We start from the raw sequence: 22703 nt of genomic DNA on the forward strand, positions 1-22703 counted from the left end.
TTGTATAATATCTATTCGCCACTGTAAAATTGTCCGTCCTCCGAAAATGAAATCAGGTAACGTCAAGCAAACATGGAGAGCGTGTTCAATGGTGCCATGAACAAAGGATTTGACTGCGGAGCACTGAAGAAAGGGGCATGGCAGCATCGTGACACAACTCCCTGTCTTTAAATCCGAATTTGCGGAGCCCAGAATGAAGCTACGATCACGAATCTTCGCATGTGTAACGCCATCAGACGTCAAAGCACGGGCTGAACATGTCGACCTTTTTTTCCTCTCCGACATTCGAATAAAAACCGAACCAGTGCGGATCGAGGCAGCCATGACGTAAACAAAGGCGTTAAGTAAACGCATGCGCGATACAGCCATCGATCCTCATCAGTCAGAAGCAGCGCATGCGCACGGCATTTACACGAGGGCGACGTGCAATGTTTTGAGCGGCGACGTTCTGACGTCATCGCACGCACGCAAACCTCAGAGGGTGAGACGCACGGTGTAGTAATGTGGGAAGGGAGAGAGAAAAAAAACAAGATTAACGAAGACAGGAGAGACAGTATGCATAATATGCATTTCTTATTGCCACAAGGTAACAGTCTAATCCGGAGGCAGCTGTATCTGTTATAGAAATCGAAAGAAACCGGATGAACAAGGGCGCTTTTTGTTGTTACTGCGTGGCCAGAGCAGACCATCTCGCATCAGATTCGCCCGCCATTCGAGATGTTTCGACGTGCACGCGCTTCCGCGCCAACTTTTAGTTGTCGGGCCTAGTAGAGACACGCGACATCGACGAATATAACTCGACGCACTTTATCCAAAAGGTGACTGAAACTCCATTTCTTGACTTTAAAAAGACATATAATATTCATGCACGCCCGTGGCTGCCACGTTTACTCACCTGTGAGTTAGGTAAAATAGGTAGCATTGCATTGTTGTTTAGCAGAACTACTAGTTTGTTAGCCTTTTCGGTATTCACGAGCACATCGCGTTACAAATCGTTCGAGTAATTTACATTTTTTGGTAAAAATCGATGTGTGTTAAAGATGGGATTTGTTTTGCTTTATCAAGAGCATGTGGCTAAAGCGTTGTCATGTCGTTAAAATACACATTTTTGTAGTATTATTGTTTGTGCATACAAAATACACTATACCTCAACAACACTGATTTATACACAAATTGTCGCTTGAGTGTGTTGCATTTGTTTTCGCACACAGAAAAAAGTTTGTGTTATGGTGTGTTATATTATGTTACGCATTGATCACTTTAACGAAAAGCATAACTATATTTAAAACAAATTTATATTCTAGTGCGTCTGTTAATAGTGTTTGTTAATAACTAATACTTTTTATAGATGCAAAACCAGTATGTAATTAATGCATTGCAATCATAAAACAAAATATTACAATGCTGAAGACAAAATGTGTTTAGATTTGCTTGTATTTCTGTTTTTTCCTGAGCTGTATGAAACTATGTAAGTTAATCAGTGATTTGCCACTGGGGGTGATATGAGGGAAACCGCGCGTTATATTTATATTACATAGATCGTCCCCTAGTGGCGAACCATTGAATATTTAAAAAATGTTTCGAAACCGCTATGATGAAATTAAGTCTTGTTTATGAAATTACACAGTCCAGTTAATTTGATACATTTTCCAAACCACTGATTCAAAACTAAAGATTCATGAAGTTTCCGAAGCTTCATAGAACAGTATTTTGAAAGCAGCCATCACTAGTACTAACATCAACATAAACAGACATGCTATATTGTAAATATAGGCAGTGCTAAGGGGCATGCAGTGAAGCAATCTTTATTTACAATGCAGCATGGCTTTAATACCTTATTGGTTTTATACATTGGATAATAAGTTATCTAAGAAACTAATATTTAATAAAATGTTGTTTTCAGACAATTTTTTGCTTAATACATGTCTTGGATGTAACAAAACATTGCTAAATATAGTAGTTTTGACAGTTAAGGATTATTTATTATTATTGTTTACAATAGACATAATAAATCTGTGAGAGAATTCTGGTTTTGTGAGGAGTAGGCTTCTTAAATCAATAGCTGTGTTACCATTCACCTTTTTTATGTGCATTTAGGAATATCACATACACATGCTTATTGGAAACACCAAGATGCACATAAATTGTGTAGGGTAAACTTTTTTTTCATCCGATAAGAAAAAGTGCAAATGAACTACAACGGAAACGCATTTACAGAATAAGTTCAACCATGCAAATAAAAATGATTTTAACAAAATATGTGATGTTAAAATATAAATCAAAGACATTAAAATGATTCACTATTATTACCTCCCAGATCTGTCTTGAGTAGCTGTTCTCTGAAAGTGCAGAATCACGCCTCCAAAAGCTACCACCCTTCATTCACAAATGTTTTATGCAGTATTTCAGTTTTGCACATTGAATCTAATTTGCATCTTTGGATGGAAACATAGCAAGAGTAAACATAAGAAACATAATGAGAGTTAGAGCTGCAAGATTCTGGCTAAAATAAGAATCACGATTTTTTTGCTTAAAATAAAGATCACGATTCTGTAGATGTAAAATAAAGATTAATATGAGTCGGCAATTATTATTGTTTTTTCTCAAACATATGGTAAAATGACAATAATAACATTATGTGTAGGTCTACTGGTTTCCAAAAATAATTTTATTCTACTTATAATAATTCTGATGTTGAATTATGTTTGAGATAAAGGCCTATGCTTGCAATCTGTCATTGCAATATTATTAGACCATTTTATAAACTGGTAAAATCAACATTATACAGGCTAGAATAGTTATACTGACACTGTTAACATTTATTTTCATGCACAACTGTGTGTTCTTTATGAAAGAAAAAACATATCAAATGTTTGTCGCAATCATAACTTTAAAATGTGATGATTATCATTGTAGTATGATTATCGCGCCTTTTCTGTGGTAACAGCTCATGGTCAGCAGCTCACGTCACGTTTGATTTCCCGGTTGCGAGTACATCATTACATGAAGACAGAAATTACATTTTTTAGGTGAATTGTACCTTATAATAGTATGTGACTCTTTAACATGATTTGCAGGTGTCCATGTCACTGAGCAATGTATGTGAAACAATGAAAAGACTCTTGCAGCCGCCTTTTCTTCTCTCCTGAACTTGAAAATATTATTGACAGAATCGTAGAAATGCTGAATTAAGATCGTCTAGGGGGTCGAATCGAGTTCGCGATCTTTTTTCGATTAATTGTGCAGCTCTAATGAGAGTAGTTAAATCTTAGCTTTTTTTTTTTTAGTAAAGCTTTTTCTGGGTTTATTTGAAGTTAGTACACGAGCGCCCCTTCTGGCTTTGGAGGAGATTTACCCCTGATTACAGAGGTGTGCTTCCCTGATAAGATGTGCATGACAGCCGCAGCTCTGCTTGATCGAATTTGCAATTTAGTTTTAGTTAATCGCCTAGCCCTACCTCATAGGTACATGAGTAAATTATATGCATTCACTAAATGTGTATTTTAACAATATTTAAAAAGTGTCTGAGTTGGAATTTACTCTGTCAAAACTGTTTCCCATCACATTTTTTTTTCAAATAATGTTCTAACCAAACAGATAAGTCACATATCCTGAGTTAAAAACCTTTCATGACTGTGTATTGTTTACAAATACTGTCACACACAGTATATTTTAAATAAACGTTGTATTTAACCTTTTTTATTTGTTTGTTTAGTTTGAAGCTGGTTTAAACTGGCTTAACTCAAGTCCCATTACCTTGTTTTTAGCATGATGCAACTAGTGGCTCCAATTGCAACTACAAGAATGGTAATGATTGTTCCCAAAGAGGTTTCCTTACGTGTGCATATTTTCTCTTTACCCCCCATTTACTTGTTATATTTACAAATGTATCAATTTCATGAAAAGAAAGAAGTAAGTTATTTTCATTAAAATCAGTTTTGTGGAGGCCAACATTTCTTTTTTTCCTTTTCACCTTTTGAAACCATTGTTTTGAAGTCAGTTTTTACTAGTCAGTTTTGGTGTCATTCAAAGACTTTGTTTCCACATGCAATTAGGATCCATTTTCAATAATCTGCTAACAAAAGCTTAGTTGAGATGCGCAAGTGTTTTTGTTTGGTAACCATCTCAAACTCTCATATTTGCAATCTTCACATTTAGATCACACATATTTTAAGACTTAGTTTCTGGCTGAGCACTTTATTTATTACAGAAAAATTATATTATTATAATAAAAGGTGGAAATAGCCAAAGTCCACCCATTGGTTGGTGTACAGCTTGTCTTCAAGGTAGATTTTTTTTATTTTATAAGTATGATATTCTTGGTGTTGGCTCCTCCCCATTTTTACAGTTAATGTCAACATGAATATGTTCAAATGTTCTTGTTATTTGTTTTTACTGAGCTAGATGTTACTAGTTGGTAAGTCATTTACTTAACACTGTTCATGGATTGCCAGCTTAATGCATAGTTGAATCTCAACCCTGCACTTGTCTTGGAAGGTGCAGTAGCATACCTCAATTACCCTAGACCAGCATGTAGGACTGATAGGACTTATTAGATGCCCTTACGAGTATTAACTTGAGGCTAATGCCTTGCTATGATGAATGATTATTTGTATGTAGTACACAAAGCACAATACACAACTTTTTAGTCTAACTGTTCAAACATTTCTCCATAAAGGTGTTAGAAGATTTATAAGGTAGTGCATTTCTTGAAGAAATTGGTCTTTTACAAGTTTCTGCACTGAAGCCAATCAGGGCTTCGACTGATTAGTAGTAATCTATTAAGTAACACAAACTGTTAATGTTGTGCTAAGCTTTCCAGTTGCTAGCTGTCAAAAAATCCCATGTTATATACACATTTTTTTCTTTCTTTTTTTTAAGGATGTAGACCTGATATACCCTAATGTGAGAGGGTCAGAAGCTATCCAGATGACTTAATTCCCATGGCCGATACAGAGAAACAGGGTGCAATGGTGCTTCATGAAGAGGGCGTGACTGCCCCAACACTGGCACCTCCCACAACCACTCCACCTTCCATTTTTGTTGTTTTAAAACAGTTGCAATCTAGTGATAGTGGGAATGACAAGGCTAATCTAATGGCAATTAGTGAGGCAAATAAAATGGGGAAATCCTCAATTGGCACTACTGTGGCAGGCATTCAACCAACATCCTCCACATTTGCAGACACTAACAGCACCACACCATCTGAGAACTTGCCAGCAGATGCTAGATGTAGAGGCATTACTGTGACCCTGGATAACAACAACATGTGGAACGAGTTCCATAGATGTAAGACAGAGATGATTCTGACTAAACAAGGACGTAGAATGTTCCCCTATTGCCGGTTTCGTCTCTCTGGAATGGAACCTTTCCAGAATTACGTTTTGGCAATGGATATTAAACCTGCTGATAACTGCAGATATAAATGGAGTGGCAAAGGATGGGAACCCAATGGGAAGGCTGAGCCTCATATTTCACGGTTGTTTGTACACCCAGAATCCCCTGCTAGTGGCTTACATTGGATGCAGTACCCTGTTTCATTTTACAGACTGAAACTTTGCAACACCTTGGATCAAGAGGGCCATATTATTTTGCACTCAATGCACCGATACCTTCCACAAATTCATATTATACCTGCAGACAAAGTCAGTAAAGACATTCTAATTTTGGACAGACCCAATGTTGTAACTCTCAGTTTTGCTCAGACTGAGTTTTTTGCAGTCACAGCCTATCAAAACCTTTGCATCACCCAGCTCAAGATTGACTACAACCCCTTTGCCAAAGGTTTCAGGGAGGATGCGGTCAATGCGCGATCATCTAAGGCCAAGAATGGATTGTCTACTGATGAAACAGAGAGTGAGCTCAAGCTGAGCAAGGAGATGACAACCTTGAATAACTTGAAAACACTGTTCATGAAGAGAAAAGCTTCTGTAAAGGTCAATGTGAATCAAAACGTTCCCAACCCTACAAATGGAGAAAATAAAGTTGTTAATGGTGCTGCGCCAGCTGTAGACACAAATGTTCAAAGTTTGTGGTAAGTAGTTTTAACAATTTGTCAAACGAAAGCAGAATTTTGATTTAGCTGGAGATGTAGTACACAAGAAAGATACTCACTGTGAAACCATGCCATTTATATGCATTCTTCTATGGCTTTAGAAAGAAACCATGACGCACAAAAGTTTCTACATTTCCGAATATAGTATTATTGAGCCATAAACATATTGACGGTTTATCTAATATTATCAATAGGATTCTCCTGACCCATTATGACATTAATTGCATATAGACAGAGTTATGTAGCTACGGCTTAAATGTTTGCATTTATTTTATTTTATCATGTTTTTCATTGTACATATTTACCTTTTTGCTAAATCTAACAAGTTTTTCTGTCTGATCTTATCTCTCTTTCTCTAACAGTAACAAGAAGCGTCCATCCTCATTGGCATTCTCCGACTTCATTAAAGGTGCTCATGTGAAAGTAAAAAGGTTATCACTTGAGAATATCAACAAAACTGGTGGGGCCACGGAGCCATCTACTGCTTGCACAAGTAAACAAAAGGAGGCAGCTGATATATCATCCATAACAGAAAATTCTTTGCAGGTTGATCAAAAAGATGGAAATGGTGCAGGTGATGTTCTCAGATGTGAAAGCACAGACACGTCTTTAAAAACAGGTGTATTAAAAGCAAACGAGATTAAAAAAGAAATTGATGAACACAGTGCTGACAAGAATACATTGAAATCAAGTGACCAAAATCTATCCTGTTCGGATGAAAAAAAAATGGAGACAGTTTCTTCTCTAAGTACTGAAGCCAAGCCCGAGGCACAAATGAAGAAAACCTTACCACACAAGAGACCTGAACGTGTGCCCCTGCCTCTCCTCGCTAAGTTTCTAAAACAGAGAAGACCTATTTTGCCCAAACCTGTCTCTCACAGCTCACTCTCAGATTCTGAAAAGTCCTGTGAACCTGCCCAAACCTCTGAAAGCTCATCTGTCTTAATGTCTTTTGTACCTTGTGTTACCACAAACCTTGATTCACAACCAGCAGTTACCTCATTATCTCAGACAGTTACATCATCAACTACAGATGCAAACAACATGACATCTCTGTCCACAACGTTATCATATTCATCGACAACTGTCCCCCTTATACCATCAGAAACACAATTATGTGATAGATTTTCAGCTTCCCCAGTTGGCAGTGATCCATTCAGTGCCCCAAACACTACCTCTCCCTCGAAACCTAATTCTAACCCAGCACTTGACATTTCTAATAACACTGATGCCATTTTCACACCAGATCATGATAACACACTCAGGTCACAGTCAGACATTTCATCCGATTCAACATGTGATGTTGTGCATGACAGTTGTCCACCAACAGTTAACACTGACACTGTTGAAACCCCAGTTGTCCCTTCTCCCACGTCAGTTTTTGATGTACCATCTAGTACAGACAACGACATGAACTCTTACCAGGACATTAACTCAATGCCTGATGTAGCTGAGGGTGACTCCATTTCTGATTGTCTTTTAGACAGTTCCACAGGCTCTTGTCCTGAGTTTTTTTCAGAAGAAATCCCTCAAAACACACTATTCACAAATGAAGAATCACTTTCCTTGCCTTTAGATGACGCATCCTCGCCAGCTTTTTCCTTACCCAGCCCAGCTCCCTCCTCTCCCGACCCATTTCCTCCAAGTTTATTCTGTGATAGACCAGTACCTCCCAGAAAAGCTCTTGATTCATTTCCAGAGAGGCTATTGGATTGCACGGCTGCTTCCGCTCGTGACCCGTTCCCACTTGGTTTTTTCAATGACGGGCGTGAACCTCCTAGACAGATCTTTGATCTTCCAGAAAGACCACTCATAGGAACTGTAGCTTCAAGAGAATCATTATCATCAAGTGTCAACAATGGGCCTGAACATCCCATGGAAACAGGTGACTTGTTTTCTCAAAGTCACTGCCCTGATAGAGCAAATTCCCTTAATGATTTGGAGTCAGCTGCTAGTTGTGAGACTGCTGTTTCTGACAACAGTATTTCCAAACCAACTAAACCGTCACCTCATGGAAGCAGTTGCAAAAAATACAAGGGAAAACAGAAAAAAGTAGGAATGCTGAAGTTGGGTGAAGATAGTGAAGTATTCGATGGACCTGTACCTGTTCCATTGCAGCCCAGCCTGGAGGATGTCGAAGGTCAACTGTTCGTCTCATTCATGTCAAAGGTAACTAAAATAAAGTGTGTTAAAGGGACAGTTCACTCTAAGCTGGAAATTTACTCACTTTTCACTCACTAACAAATGATTAAAAATGTATGGATTGTTGCTTCTGTTGAACACAAACTTAAAGAAAGCTGAAAACCAGTTAATGTTGACTTTCATAGATGCATAGTCAACCGAGTTTAGAACGAGTGAGGAGAGAGAAATTAGATCATTTTTATTTTTGGTTGAACTACCCATTTAACTATCCATGACACCAAAGCTTTGGGCATTCAAAGATGATAATGTAGTTTTGAACTCTTCAAAAATATTCAGTGTTGCACCAAACCTGACGAAAATTAAGTGATTAAACCCAGTCTTTCTTGTGAATTAATCTTATTGTCATCACACCTGACTCGGTTGCTTTTGCTTTACTTGCATAAATACAGAATTTTTTAAACAGTGTTTAATTCACACTCTGTGGTTTTTACTTTCTTAATTCTGAAACAGAAAGCTCTTCGGATACATCTTGGAGATGATGATGATGATAAACCAGAGACGGCACAAGAAAACACAGATAATCCAGATGGTAAGAATTAAAAGCTTCACAGTGTTTAATGTGAACAAACAATTATCTACAGTATCATGGATTTTTTTTTGTCTACTTAAAACAGGCAACAATGAAGAAAAAATAGAGAAAAAGATCGAAGGGCTAGAAAAAGTCCTTTTACATGATCTGAAATTTATGAAGAACAGACAGGTCATTCATCCGGTGCTACAAGAAGGTTTTAGTTTTTTGCAATTCTCATTTATTGATTTCACATTTATACAACATTACATAACAATATAGATCAAAACAATAAAATGTGTCATTCTTTTACTTAGTTGGATTGAAGTTGAATCTGCTCGACGTCACACTGGAAATTGATCTGCAATATTTGGGTGTGCAGTTACCCATACCCCCACCTGCTCTCTCACCTGAAGAAACATCATCTCAAGGTAACAGATCGTAATAATAATAACAAACTAATTACATGCATACAGATCAAGCCTAATGATTATTCAGATTTTAATCGTCGTTAATTGTTTTTTTCCTGTAGCCCAGTTTGTTTCAAGGACAGGAAAAACTTCTGACTTCACCCAAATTAAAGGTTGGAGAGATAAGTTTGCTCCCTCTGCATCACTAAGTGAAGGTATGCAATTTAAAGAGTTATTCATAAATCCTTTTTCATAAAAAACTAAATTTAGCTTTAAATGTTGATATGATACATCTGCTAAACGATTGTGATTTTGCAGGTGTGTCAAGCACAGATGCAGGACAGAGCAACCTCTCTGCATTTTGTAGTGACATGTTGGATGAGTACCTGGCCAGTGAGGGCAAATTGATTGATGAACGAGCTGCCAGCTTATCACAGGCTGATTGTACCCCTGTAGCATACCAGCTACCCACTAAAAGCACTAGCTATGTTCGCACCCTAGATAGCGTACTTAAGAAACAAGTACCTGCTATCTTAACCCCAACAACAAATAAAGTCAAGCCAACATTTAAGTCAAAAGTTGAAAATAAATCTAAAAAACCTTTGAAGCCTGGTAAAGGAAAGCAAACAAAACCAGTCATTTCAGACGCCAAACCTCTGTGCACGAAAAAGCCACAACAGAACAAGAAATATAAAAGTAGGAAGGAATTTAAGAGTCCTGAAAAGCCTGATGTGGCTGAAGTACCAGCTTCTAATACGACTCCCATGGCTGAAGATTCTGGCTCCACATCGTCAACCTGTGCAGGTGGGCGTAGTCCAGGTTTGCCTAAGACTCTGGTGAAGCTGTTGGATGTGGAAGATGGAGCAGTGTGGGAAGGCAGACATCGTTCCTATATCACAGAAGAAAGGGCGGCCATCGCTCTAGCTACTCTTGTCACTGCTGAGGTACAAGTCAGAGTGAGACTAGCCTAAAGCCACTTTCCACTTTTGGGCCAAATGGTTCTGTTTAATCATTCTATTTCATACCTATCTGGGCCAGTCAGCACAGATAGGTTTAACCATCCATTGTGCTGCTGATAGCAGAATTCAAACTACAACTGCATCAACAGTTGCCTTGTCAATGTATGTGTAATATGAACTATAATAGGGACAGTAGGTAGATATTTCTATTTTGGGGACTCATTTTTCAGAAATTTGCTTTGCTGAATAAAAAAAAAAGGCGAGGGAGTGGTGCAGTAGGTAATGCTATCGCCTCACAGCAAGAAGGTCGTTGGTTCGAACCTCGGCTCAGTTGGTGGGTTTCCTCCGGGTGCTCCGGTTTCCCCCACAGTCCAAACACATGCGGTACAGGTGAATTGGGTAGGCTAAATTGTCCGTAGTGTATGAGTGTGTTTGTGGATGTTTCCCAGAGATGGGTTGTGGCTGGAAGGGCATTTGCTGCGTAAAAACTTGCTGGATAAGTTGGCCGTTCATTCCGCTGTGGTGACCCCAGATTAATAAAGGGACTAAGCCGACAAGAAAATGAATGAATAAAAAAATTGAAATTGGCAGCCAGACAACAGCAATCTGATACAAGCGGCCGAATTGACTTTTCTTTGTAGGGTGGCAGGGTGCACCCTTATAGATCGGGTGAGGAGCTCTGTCACCCGAGAGGAGCTTGGAGTAGAGCCGCTGCTCCTCCACTTTGAGAGATGTCAGCTGAGGTGGCTCGGGCATCTGTTTCGCATGCCTCCTGGATGCCTACCTAGATAGGCGTTCCTGGCATGTCCCACTGGCAGGAGGCTCCAGGGAAGACCCAGGACATGCGGGAGGAACTATCTCTCTCAGCTGGCCTGGGAACGCCTCTGAATCCATGAGTGAATGCAACAGAGATTGGTGATGTCATGCTTACACACTCTACCAGTCCAGCACGGCTGTCTAATAGTCCCTTGAATGCTGTTCAATACCAGGCTTATGTGGAAATAGAACTGGAACCGTACCCAACTGTTCAGCCCAATAGTGGAAAAGTGGCTAATGTGTGGTGTGATATTGGAAGTGGTAGTGATTGCCATTAACAGCGACACTGAATTATTGGAAATTTTTCTCCAAGGTACTTTACACTCTTTACAATCTTTTTTTCCTCTATTAGGGGGCATCTACAGGAAGTGCTGATGCCATCAGAATTATAAGACGACGTGCACCACCGTGTCTCAATGTATTCTGTAGGCTTGGTTGCGTGTGTGCCAGCCTTGTTCACTTGAGGCGACATCATCACTGTGGAAAGCCACAGTGCATGCTGGGCTGTAGCTGCCTACGGCGCAAAGTTGTTGCACTAAAGACTCCCAAACAGGAGGAAGGTACAGCCGATGATTCTGATCCTCAAGGAATGTCAGAAGAAAACAAGGCTAAATGGAGAAAGAAAAACAAAATGAGGAAAACATATGGTCAGTATCAGAAATGTTAGTTATCATTTATTGTAATAGTTGTTACATTGTTATAACTAACATTTTACTACATATTCTTCCAAAATGCTTGTGTTTCCTGAAAAGCTCTTTTGAAAGTTTTTGTATCTACAAAGGAGTTTATGCAAATGAAATTGAATTGAATTACCATGTCCATCTCTTGCAGTTTTGACAGATCCAGAAATAGCACCTGAACCAGCAAAACGTGTGAGCACATTATGGGATCGGACAAGAGGAAATTTTGATAAAGAGGTTCTTTACTGTCCTCCTCCTCCGAGATCTCCACAGCCGCAACTTCTATCTCAAGAACTTCAGCATGATCTGGAAAGCTTTCTCAGTCCTTCAAAACAAAAAAGGGTGAGGCACTCAAGACTTCTATTTTTTTTTATACATTTCAATCAGCTTTCATATACATTTTTTGTTCATTTCATGTACAATTTCCATTGTGGATTACCTGTACATATATTTTTCTATGTTAGTCTGTGTTAACCTGTTATTTAAATATTTTCTTAAAGGTGGAAGAGAGAAATTTGAGTACTAGTGAGGACAATATCGAGATCAACCTGACATGTGCTCGTTCTCGACCATTTCACTCAAACTGTCATGATAAACCAAAAGCGGTGAGATTTCCAAATGAAGGATAGCATATTTTTTGTAATGCTCACTTGACAATTTTTACTCATACAAAACCCTTCTGCTTTTGGCAGGATGACAACAAGCACCACATCTCTCAAGTCTCCACACCAGGTTAGTTTTACACTAGCTGATGATTATTTAATAGCTGGTGTAATCATGGTGACTTACACTGAAATCCATCTCTTTTTTTTATTACCTTCTGCTCACAGATATCGAGGAGGGTGAGCTTGTACCTCTAAATTTGTCTGGCCCCGCCAAACGGCTCGAGATGATGTCTGAATGCACTTGGACTAGTATAGACATGAGAAATAACGTTATGCGGATCGTGTGTGAGCATATGGCTCAAGATCGTTTGAACCAGCCTTTCTGGATTGGCAAGTACTTCATTAAGCCAGTCTCTAAGACTCTGGAAGAGGAGGAGAATGGGTCAGTTGAAATATACAAAGTCATCATCTCTCAGCCAATGGAGAAGAAGACAGAAAATGAAAAGGTTACACAAAAAGAAGAGGAGTTGGAAAAGCATGTAAAGACGAGTGAAGTGAAAGGTCTGCCCTTCCTCTCTAAGTGTTGCCCTGCAGGATTGCTCAAGGCTGAGAAAAAATCACCCGATGCCCCAGGCCAGATAATGGTATGCATACAATTATCAGACAAATTAATTTTGAAGTACTTAGAAATAGACAATAGCTATGTTTTATCTATGTTTCAAAATTTGAAAACAGTTGCTGTTAAAATAAATAAAAACTTAAATGGATTGCAAATGTCATTTCTTGCTGCTTTCAAGAGTGGTTGAAGTACTTCCTGTTTGAGACATGTCTGGATTTTTTAGCTGAGGTTATATTTGAACAGAGAATCTGACTTGTAAAACATAATAATTTGTTATTGCAGGTCAATGGAAAGCATTATCCTCAAGCCAAGTTAGAGCTGGGGCACATGGGAGCTTTGCACCCAGCCAACAGACTAGCAGCCTACATCACAGGGAGGATATGTCCAACAGTATCAGCCATTACTAAGCCCCCGGTCACAACCGTTCCATCATCTACTCTGACTACAGTATCTAAAGTTACCTGTACACCTGCTTCAACAACCACATCTGTTAGCAAGTCTTTGGGTAAGTCAAGCAAATGTTCGTTGTTTCCCCTTCAGAGCTTTTACACAAGGATTTCGACCAAAGTGGTGGACATTTTTGCCTTGTTTTCACTGAGCGGTATGGTTCAGTACAGTACTGTACAGTTCGGATCTTGGCATGTGGCTGTTTGTCACAAGAAGATGACAAGCTTGGTTTGAGCATGGATTATTTTTGTTTGAGCATGGTTCATTCCTGTGCACCATTGTTGTATAGTTTCAGCTGTATTTCAAAATGACACTGTTGTTCCTATGTTGCCATTCCCATTGTCTTGTTGCGTGTGCTGTTGGCATTTGTCTGTAAACCAATAGCGTTCAGTAGGGATCGTCTAGCTCTAATTTTTTGGTACCGTACTGCAATTCTAGGTACCCTTAGGAAATGGTCCTGAAAATGGTTGAGTAAAATTTGCAATTTTAGTAACTTTGACAAAGGAAACAGACATAAATGCATACAGTATTGCACTGTATCGAATTGTACTGCTCAGTGGAAACTGGCCATAAGTGTATTACTAAGCCATGTGTAACAGTTTTACATTTTTCAGCTTTACTGCATATGAACGTGGATTATTTGGCAGACTTAACCTGCTCCGTAATTTGTTTTTTGCACAGCAGCCCGGTCCCCATTGGAAAAGGTTTTCAGCCAGTTTGTGGTCAACCAAATCAACTCTCAAAATGTGTCCAACACTAGCACCTCACATTTACAGCCTTCTGTTCCAAAAATTGTCATCCCCTCTCCCTTGTTGATGATTGGCAAAGAGGCTGGGGCTCCCAGTGTGGCTCTTTCTTCTCTTAAAGCTGGCCTGGTTACTAAGGTGTCTGAGTCCTCAAATTCCACAGGTAGCACCACTATTCCCACTGTATCAAATGTCCAGGTCCCTGCCTTCACCATCCTCACTAAGTCACCCAGCCTGCCTCTGGGTAAGACTGGTTTCTTTGGTTTGCCATTGTGTGTCTTTGCCTCCGTCTCCAAAAACCCCTTGGCCATGCATCTACTTGGAGAATTTAATATACTTGGTCTTTATGTGGATTGTTGTGATTTAGAGCTTGCTGTTGCTTCAAATATGCTTGAGTATTTGCAAACAATACATATCTTTCCCATGATTGTCTGTTAGAATCTCATCACCTTGGAATTATAAGGTTGTTTTACATTTTTGTCACAATTTACATGTTTTAACCTAATTACATTACATGATCTATTTTTTTGGTTAGTTTAAAACTAGATGCATCTATGATGCTATATAGAATGCTAAATTTTTTAAGCTCAAGTATCTCAACACTAAGAATAAAATGAAACCCTTATAACTCCAAAGTTCTCATTTGTTTTTGTTTCTATTGTTTTAGGTTGTAATTCTTTAATGTGCTTTATTTTATGCAAGCTTCACAAAACCATCATTGATTTTGGCATTCCACGTTACTTTCTTTTTTTTGCAGGCCTAGATGTAAAGATGTGTGTGACACTGTTCACAGTAAAGTAAAATATAAATTTTAACTTAAGTGGATATAGTTAAATTTATTTTGATTATTAAACATAGCCTGAATAAAATGGTATATTCAGGAAACCTTGTTAAATAAGTTGGACCTTCATTTAAAATGTGTATAAGCATCAGAGGTGAGCGTTGTTAAACTTGACATAACATTCTAACTACAGATGTGAATTTACAGCAGTTTAGTCACTGGCAGTGTGAAAACTGCTTACACCTTTCATAGTGGTATTGGCAGTTTGCTATTGTGAACATAATGTCACACTCATCAATATCTTCATTTTTGGGCTAGTTTGGTGCTTTTGGCATAGTGCATTGCTTGTTTTTCACCAAGCCAATAAGTCCCAGTATGTAAGTTGGCATAATACATCTTCATCTTTATTTTCAGGTGGATCTACTTTAACCACAACTACTTCTGCATCTTCTCCTGGATTGACTTCTCCTGCTAAAAAGACTGTTTACATCACTGTTGCTTCCCGAAATACAGGCCTCTCCAATAGTGGTACTCAGATAAAAAAAATTGTCTCACCGACTGGTCCCCCACAGACCTCAGGCCAAAAGATGTTGCTTCAGGTTGTTAAAACAGCTGATGGCAACACCTTATATCGTAATCCTAATGGACAACTCATGCAACTGGTGCCTTTAAGTCAGATTAAAGCTCTCAAACCCAACCTCCTCTCTCAAGGTCAACGTAAGTGCTTTTGCCACACTTATTTTTTTATTTTATTATTTATGTATAATAGTCTACAACTTTAAAAGATTAATTCATCCAGAAATGCTAATTATGTTATTAATTACCTACCCTCATCTCGTTCTAATCCCCGAAGATCCTTATTCATTTTTGTAACACAAATTAGTTGAAATCAGAGAGCTCCCTCATCCTCTATAGATAGCAATGGTCCCGAGATGTGCAGATTGTCAGAACATTCTATGTGACTTCATTGGATCTCCAAGAACACTTTTGAGCACCAAAAATAACTGTAAAACTATTGTTCGCCAATGTCTTTCATACAAATTGGTAAGAATTACTATAGTCAATACATCACTCGCATGTTTTGTTTCGGACTCTAAAACGGTACACCGTACTGCTCAAAGTAAACGTGAAACCTGATGCAGAAGTGTTTTAAATGACATGAGAGTGAGTAATTAATAGAAGTTTCCTTTTTAAGTGGGACTAAAGAAAGTGCTGAAATCATTAAATCAAAAACTGGTAAAGAGCACATTTAAGCCATTTTCTTTTGCGTTAAAAAAAAAAACTCACTTTTTGGAGATTACATTTGTTGTGAAGCTGGTAAATGGTAATTAAAAATCCAAATTAGTGCAAATAAAGACTAGCATCTTTGACTCGAATTAGGTAAAAATGGAAACTTATGTAATGGCTCAGAAGACATTCATATATTTATGAATTAAACCTTACTTTTTCCCACAGCGACCATTATCCGATTGCCTGCACCACCTACAGTGTCTATGAACAAGCCTCAGGGTGGCAGTGCCACCATAGTCACATCTTCCATCCCAACAACACAAACACTGGCAAAGCCTAGTGGTACAGTACCAGTCTCTACATCTTCATCTATGGGTGGCAAGTTAATTTCACCCCCTTCATCCAAATCAGTCTCCTTGAGCAGTCTTCCTTCTACCCTTAAAGTTGTCCAGGGTTTTCTGGGACAGTCTGGCACTTGCACATTAAGAATTCTCCCACCAACTACTTCAACTTCCTCCACTGTCCTCTCACAGAGTGGCCTCACATTGTTAAAGTCTGCAAGTTCTATGCCGCCAACACAAGACTCGAGCAATTCTGAGACCAACGTTTCTTTTAGCTCACAATCTACAGAGAAGACTGTCGTTCAGGTCTTGAAGCAGTCTACGATTGATCCTGCTAAACAAAATAGCAGCGATAATGCTAATGTGAAAGAAAAACATTTTAACAAGGCACCAGATCCCGAAGAGAAAGAGATTGGTTCTGATTCAACAGAACTAACTGATGACTCTGACCTATACAGTGACGATGACCAAGAGGATGCATCTTGTATGAGCGTAAGAGTTTCACGAGTTTTTTGTTGTAGTTCTGCAAACTGTTATTTTTGGATTTTCTTTCAGGATTTTCTTTGCTGTTCTCTAGGCTTCCGATAGAGAAGAGAAGATAGAGGATACAGATGGCATGGACTCTGAGAAGAAGGGTTATGCAGAGATGGTGGTTGACATTGAGACCATTGAAGAGTCTGCAGAGCAAAACAGAATTGCAAAATTTAGGGCGTCTGCACTCAGGAGAAATCAATATCGACGGTAAGGAACATCTAATAGACGACTATGTGGACATGAAATTGCAATTTCAATGTTTATTTTGGCATTTGATGGCACAAAACATGCGCTTTTTTACTGTAATACAGTAGTTCCTCGTTCATTGTGGGAGTTAAATAACCCGCAATAGGCAAAATGAGCAACATAGTCAGCTTTATTTTTTACAATTATTATAGATGTTTTAAGGCTGTAAACCCTCATTGCACACTTCATACACTTTTCTCAGACAGGCATTAACATTTTTAAACTTTTTCCTCTCGTTTAAACACTCTCAAAAAGCAAACTTTTGTAGAAAAATAAGTCCTGTATAATAGAAACAGGGCTTTACTTTAACACCCGCCAAATGCGGGTAGATTTCTGCTTTGGCAGGTTAGACAGCCGCTCCCACTAGCCACTTTGGCAGATTGGAAATAATTTTTACATTATAGTTTTCTTAAAGTAGGGTTTGACAATAAGGATGGCCCAATATGCATGCAAATGTGATCTTAGAATCGAGAAACAGCACGACTGACAAAAATAACTGTGTTCGCGCGAGCAGAAGCAGGTGAATACCTTATGAGAGGATGATTACTCGCGCGCACAGGTGATGTGATGCACGCAACTGTTAAAAAGCACACGCGCGCTCCCGTTTACTTACGCAAAACAACCGTGTGTAGAGGACGCGCAACTGGTGCGATCGGTTCTCTTTGAAATAGACTAGACAAAAAGCGATGCTCGTGTAAGCAGCAAAGTAAGCAGGACGCAGAACACAATGCGCTGTAAAAAAAAAAAAAAAGCATGTCAAATTACACACAAAAAAATCTGCAAGACCGTGAAAGATAAACCGCATTCTAGCGAGGCACTACTGTATTCAAAAACAACTAAACCACATTTTATATTTTGCCCTTTATACTTTATCCCAAGTGTTAAAAGGAATGTTATAATTTCCGAGAAATAAGCGATTTTAATTAGTGAGATGGAGCATGTCTTGTGTGTTCATGTTAATGATGTTACACACCCTCGATTATCAATTTGGTTTTATAGAAAACGGGGGAACACCAGAGATGATTTATTATGTTGTGTGCTTTATTAGACTCAACAGAGCTGCATTATTTATCAGAAAAAGTTACATGCTGTGCCTTTAACCAGGTATTTGAAAGCATCGGTGAACAGATGCTTTGCTTAAGACAATAAACTAGTTCTTCTCAAAAATCTTACATCATTTAAACCGTTTTGCTCTTTCAGTAACCAGAAGCGCATTCATGATGAAATGTTGGAAGTAAGGGTCCAGGTAGGCTTTTCCTCTACATTTCATGTATCCCCAGCACACTGGGGAAACAACTGAACTAGTTATTTTCTTTGCATTTTAAAATACATAAAAAAAACTTATGCATTTCATTATGGAACTTCTTCTTTAGAAGGTAAGAAAGGAGAGAAAGAGGCGCCAAACACTCAGTGAGTGCTTTATTAAACTTCAGGGGACTCTGGGAATGTCTTCAAAGAAATTTGAAGTGTCCAGGATGAGGATCCTCACAAAGGTTTGTTGATTTTGCTACAAATCATGCTTGTAATTGCACTGAAAATATGACTTATTATGTTTTCTTCTTTATTTTTAGGCTAATAAAGAAGTTGAGTATCTGGTTAAGCTGGAGGACTACTTGGTAGAAAAAAAAGCGAAGCTGCAATTTAAGAAAGAGCGTTACATACAGACACTTTCACAATTGTGTGGTAAGGCAATCATTCATATATGTATCTGTGATGTGTTGTTATAGAAATGGGGTTCATTTGAATGTGTAAACATCTGCATTCAAAGGTTGTATTTGTTTTTGTTCACAGATAAGAGTACAGAGTCCATTGGCCTGAAGCTTAATGAAATCATTTCTAAACAAAAAGCCCTGGAGGCCCAGTCTAAAACAAAAGAGACGCATCCCAAGCCCATCCAGGCTAAAAGCAAAGCTAAACCCAAACCCAAATCCAAACCCAAATCTAAAGTAGTTGATGTTTGTGATAAACCAAAAGGTTTAGCGGTCCAGAACAAAGTAAACGATGTTTCCAAAGTCACCTATTCTCCCTCCAAACCGATAGATTTGAGTATTAAAAAACAAAAAAGTCCGGAAATGACTGAAAGTGTTCCTAAATCTACACCATCAGTCTCAGTGCCTGCAGACCTTGATGGTAATAAAAACACTCTTAACGTTCTGGATACTAATACAGTAACAACTACATCAACACCTATTCAACCATCTTTCAACTCCACTTTAGTCATGAAACCAGTCTCTATCCCAAGTCCTATTAAACATCCTCCAATCACACGTGAGAGAATGCGGCCAAACATTCTTTCGCGTGCCTCATCTCAGGCGATGCAAGGATCTCCAGTCAAAGAGTCTCTTTTAACTAATGGTTAGTATGAGAGACATTTACATATATTTGCAATGTAGATGCAACTTGGTTTCGGATGTTCACATATTTTGTTGTTTAATTCAGTGTGTATACCTCAAGTATTACCTCTGATGAATACCATGGTTCCATGCAATCAAATCATAACCATAAACAACTCACTTCAACCGATTGGCATCACCTCAGTTGGACAACAATCATCTACACCAGGTTTGTCTCCAAACAGGTTAACAATTCTTTTAAAAGTTCTATAATGAAAAAAAAGTGGTTTGTTGATAAGCATTTGTATTGTTGTTTTTATCTTATTCAACTAGGTGTAGCCTCTGTGTCTATAGTTCCCACAATATCTCACCCGCTTCGAGTGGAAAATACTCTTCCTATGTTGCACCCTCAGTTTATTAAAATCACAAACAGTCCTGTTAATATTAACACAAAAGGTAAGTTACCCGTTTACTCTGATTATGTATATTTAGTAAGTTTCCTTTATTTAAACTTCAGAGATGTTCATTTTGATGAGATGTATTTATTTTTAAATGATTGTAATTTTCAGTGGATTCTGCAAGCCTTCCAAATATCAGCAATGTTATTTCTCTGGCGGAGAATCTAGTAGTACCACGGAAAGTTGTGGAAGATAAACCTGTTTTCCAAGCACAGCCAACATCTGTGGACAATCAGCAGAATTCTTCCAATGACAAAATTCCAGATTTGGAGCAAAAGACTGATGAGGCTCCATCCACGAATGTACCCAAACAATCAGTCGTAGAAGATCAGAAAGGTGCATCTGTACCCAAGTCCAACCCAGAAGTGCCGGAGAATAAGAGTCCCGATGACAGCGATGATCCTGAGGATGAAAATTTACTGTCTTTGCTGGATGAACTTGTTCTTCTTAGCCAACAGTTGACTAATGAGGATGAAGATGAGAGAATTGCCGTGCCAGGTGATGTACAGTCTTGTTCTGACAAACCGGAAGATCAAGAACCGGCAGACGACCGAGCTCTAAGTCCTTTGTTCTTAACTCTAGATGAAGATCTGATGTCCCCAGACTCTAAAGATGAAATCGATATCCCACCCAAAGTGGATGACCTGGTCAAAGTTATCTTTGGGTCAGATTCCCCTTCGGTTTCATCTGAATCCGGGGTTGCACAGTCAACAAATGCTTCAAGCCCACATGCATCAACATGCAATGCTACAGGTGATGGACTTACTCCCCCACCTCTGTTGCACATGAAAGCTGCATATGAAGCTGCATCAGGCCAATCTGCCAATGAGGGAACCAGTGTGACATGGCGGCCTATGCCTAAACTGGTTCCTCTAGGGTTGAAGGCTCAAGATGCTGGTAAGGTAATCAATCCCTCAATCCCCAATCTGGACTCAAGTGAGCAAGATACACCACAAATGTGATCTACCAATCATTGAATCAGGTACAGCTGCTGCTCATGTTGTTTAATGTACAAAATAGGATGTGTTTTTATATGTATTTATTTTTTTTGTTTGCTGTGTAAGACGTGCTGCCATGGGCACCACATATTGTGCCTCTGGGATATCCAAAGACGTTTAGTCAGTTTTACTTTATAATTTTGGCGTTATTTTTTTGTTTATTCTCAACATACTTGACCGGCAAGACGTCAATTGAATTGTCCTCTTGTATATCCACTCTTTGTGGCGATAGTCGAAAGAAGCCGTTAACTCATTCTACCCTCCATATTGGAGCTTGTTGTTTATTTCCCACTGGAGCTCATTAAAAATAAAAAGTTACTTGATCTTTAAACATAAGATTGTTACTCCCTTAGCGCCATCAAGGTGAACGGATAACAGTTGTTTCCGCTGGAGTAGGAGGGCGTTTTTTCCGGGTGACCTTTTTAGGAATAATTAAATTTACCCAGTGACTTTTATTAGTAAAGTGGTTTCACCCGTGACTTTATCTGCTAATGAGATTACTCAAATGCCATTGTCTTTACATCTAGCTAAAACATCACTGTCTGTTAAGCCCATTGAATGCATGTTAAGGCAATAATACCTGTTAAACCTTTCTGGAACAACATACTATTCTTTCAGAAGTTGGGTATATACATTAAAAGTTTATATTTTATGTTGAGTGCCTTTCAAAAGGTTCTTCTGTATGCATATTGGACCATAGAAAGGTTTTATTGTATTAGTATACCAGGAATAGTAATGAGAACATAGGAATACAAGAAAAACTTTATATCAGCTTTAGTATTTGCTGCGGTTTTTGAGGTGTTACTACTGCTGTTTTAATTATTTTGTCTTTTTGTTTGCTTTAAAAAGAAATCAGGAAGGTTTGAGTGTTTCTGGCATTTGAACGTTTTAGATGTGAAAACCTGTTCTTGCTTCACCCTTCTCCTCTTTAGAATAAATTACACGTTTCAAAGGGTTTTAACATTTAAGTGTAACACTACCAGCGAGACGGTTAGATTCCTCATTTTAAGCTTGAATATATATATAAAGTTCTCACTATGCAACTGTTTTGCTTTAGATTCAGACAAGACAGATATCGAAAACAACACTGCATAATTTCATTAAAACAAGATGCTATGGTCTTTCCTGCATATTTAATGCTAAACTGTTATATTTTGTAAATAAGTTAGCTTGGTAAAACCCTGTATATTGGCAAGGGAACTCTTCTTGAATGTTGTAAATATGTAAAATTATTCCTTTTGTTAGTCTGAAAACTGTCTGTTAAAATACTTATTTTTATATGCTATTAATCAGTGCTCTCTCACCTTTGTAAAAGCAATGGATATGTCAATAAAGTCTGTGAAAATATAGTTTTTCTCGCATCTACATTAATGCTTCTGTTTTTTAGGTTACAAATGGTTTTAATCTTAAATAAAAAGCATATCTCTACATTGTACTTGGGTATATGTTACTTTTAGGATAGCTTTACAAATAGTTCAGACATTAATAAATACCTTAAAGATTCAGAAGTCATTTTAAATCGGATACAGACATCAGAGAATTTCACAAATGGCTAATTATCAACTGATGGTCATTACCTTGCAACCAACTCCCCAAAGAGAATACGTATGTACTTCCAAGAAGAATCAGAGTTGATATAAAGCAGTCGACAATCAGGTGTACCCAAACCTCTTTCAGATTTCTCAAGGTAAGGTACGTCTATTGTTTATTGCATCATTGGCTTTATGTTAAATGA

The 22703-nt window shown here is 38.3% G+C and overlaps 1 protein-coding gene across 41 annotated transcripts; it reads left to right on the top strand.

The window, feature by feature from the left end:
• Positions 1 to 476: 476 nt before the first annotated feature.
• mgaa (MAX dimerization protein MGA a) lies at positions 477 to 22317 on the top strand. 41 transcript variants are annotated; one of them, XM_087289383.1, is made up of 26 exons: positions 477 to 818; positions 4882 to 6034; positions 6418 to 8224; positions 8708 to 8786; positions 8872 to 8982; positions 9083 to 9196; positions 9298 to 9390; positions 9494 to 10119; positions 11303 to 11597; positions 11782 to 11972; positions 12131 to 12235; positions 12323 to 12362; positions 12461 to 12879; positions 13137 to 13359; positions 13983 to 14291; positions 15243 to 15545; positions 16284 to 16891; positions 16977 to 17140; positions 18380 to 18425; positions 18553 to 18672; positions 18751 to 18862; positions 18971 to 19534; positions 19619 to 19741; positions 19846 to 19968; positions 20082 to 20468; positions 20553 to 22317. In XM_087289383.1, exons 2-26 carry the CDS (start codon positions 4944 to 4946, stop codon positions 20930 to 20932), a joined length of 8433 nt encoding a protein of 2810 aa, XP_087145509.1. In that variant the 5' UTR covers positions 477 to 818; positions 4882 to 4943; the 3' UTR covers positions 20933 to 22317.
• Positions 22318 to 22703: the final 386 nt, after the last annotated feature.

Source organism: Danio rerio, chromosome 17 (genome assembly GCF_052040795.2).
Source record: "Danio rerio strain M-AB ecotype USA chromosome 17, GRCz13ab, whole genome shotgun sequence".
Classification (NCBI taxonomy): Eukaryota; Metazoa; Chordata; class Actinopteri; order Cypriniformes; family Danionidae; genus Danio; species Danio rerio.

What these genes read in the sequence shown, in the direction of transcription:
- mgaa (XM_087289370.1), top strand. Translation starts at nt 4,944, where the DNA reads ATGGCCGATACAGAGAAACAGGGTGCAATGGTGCTTCATGAAGAGGGC. An exon ending in ACAAATGTTCAAAGTTTGTG is followed by an intron (nt 6,035 to 6,417) that starts GTAAGTAGTTTT and finishes TTTCTCTAACAG; the next exon opens with TAACAAGAAGCGTCCATCCT. An exon ending in ATCTGTTAGCAAGTCTTTGG is followed by an intron (nt 13,360 to 13,982) that starts GTAAGTCAAGCA and finishes TTTTTTGCACAG; the next exon opens with CAGCCCGGTCCCCATTGGAA.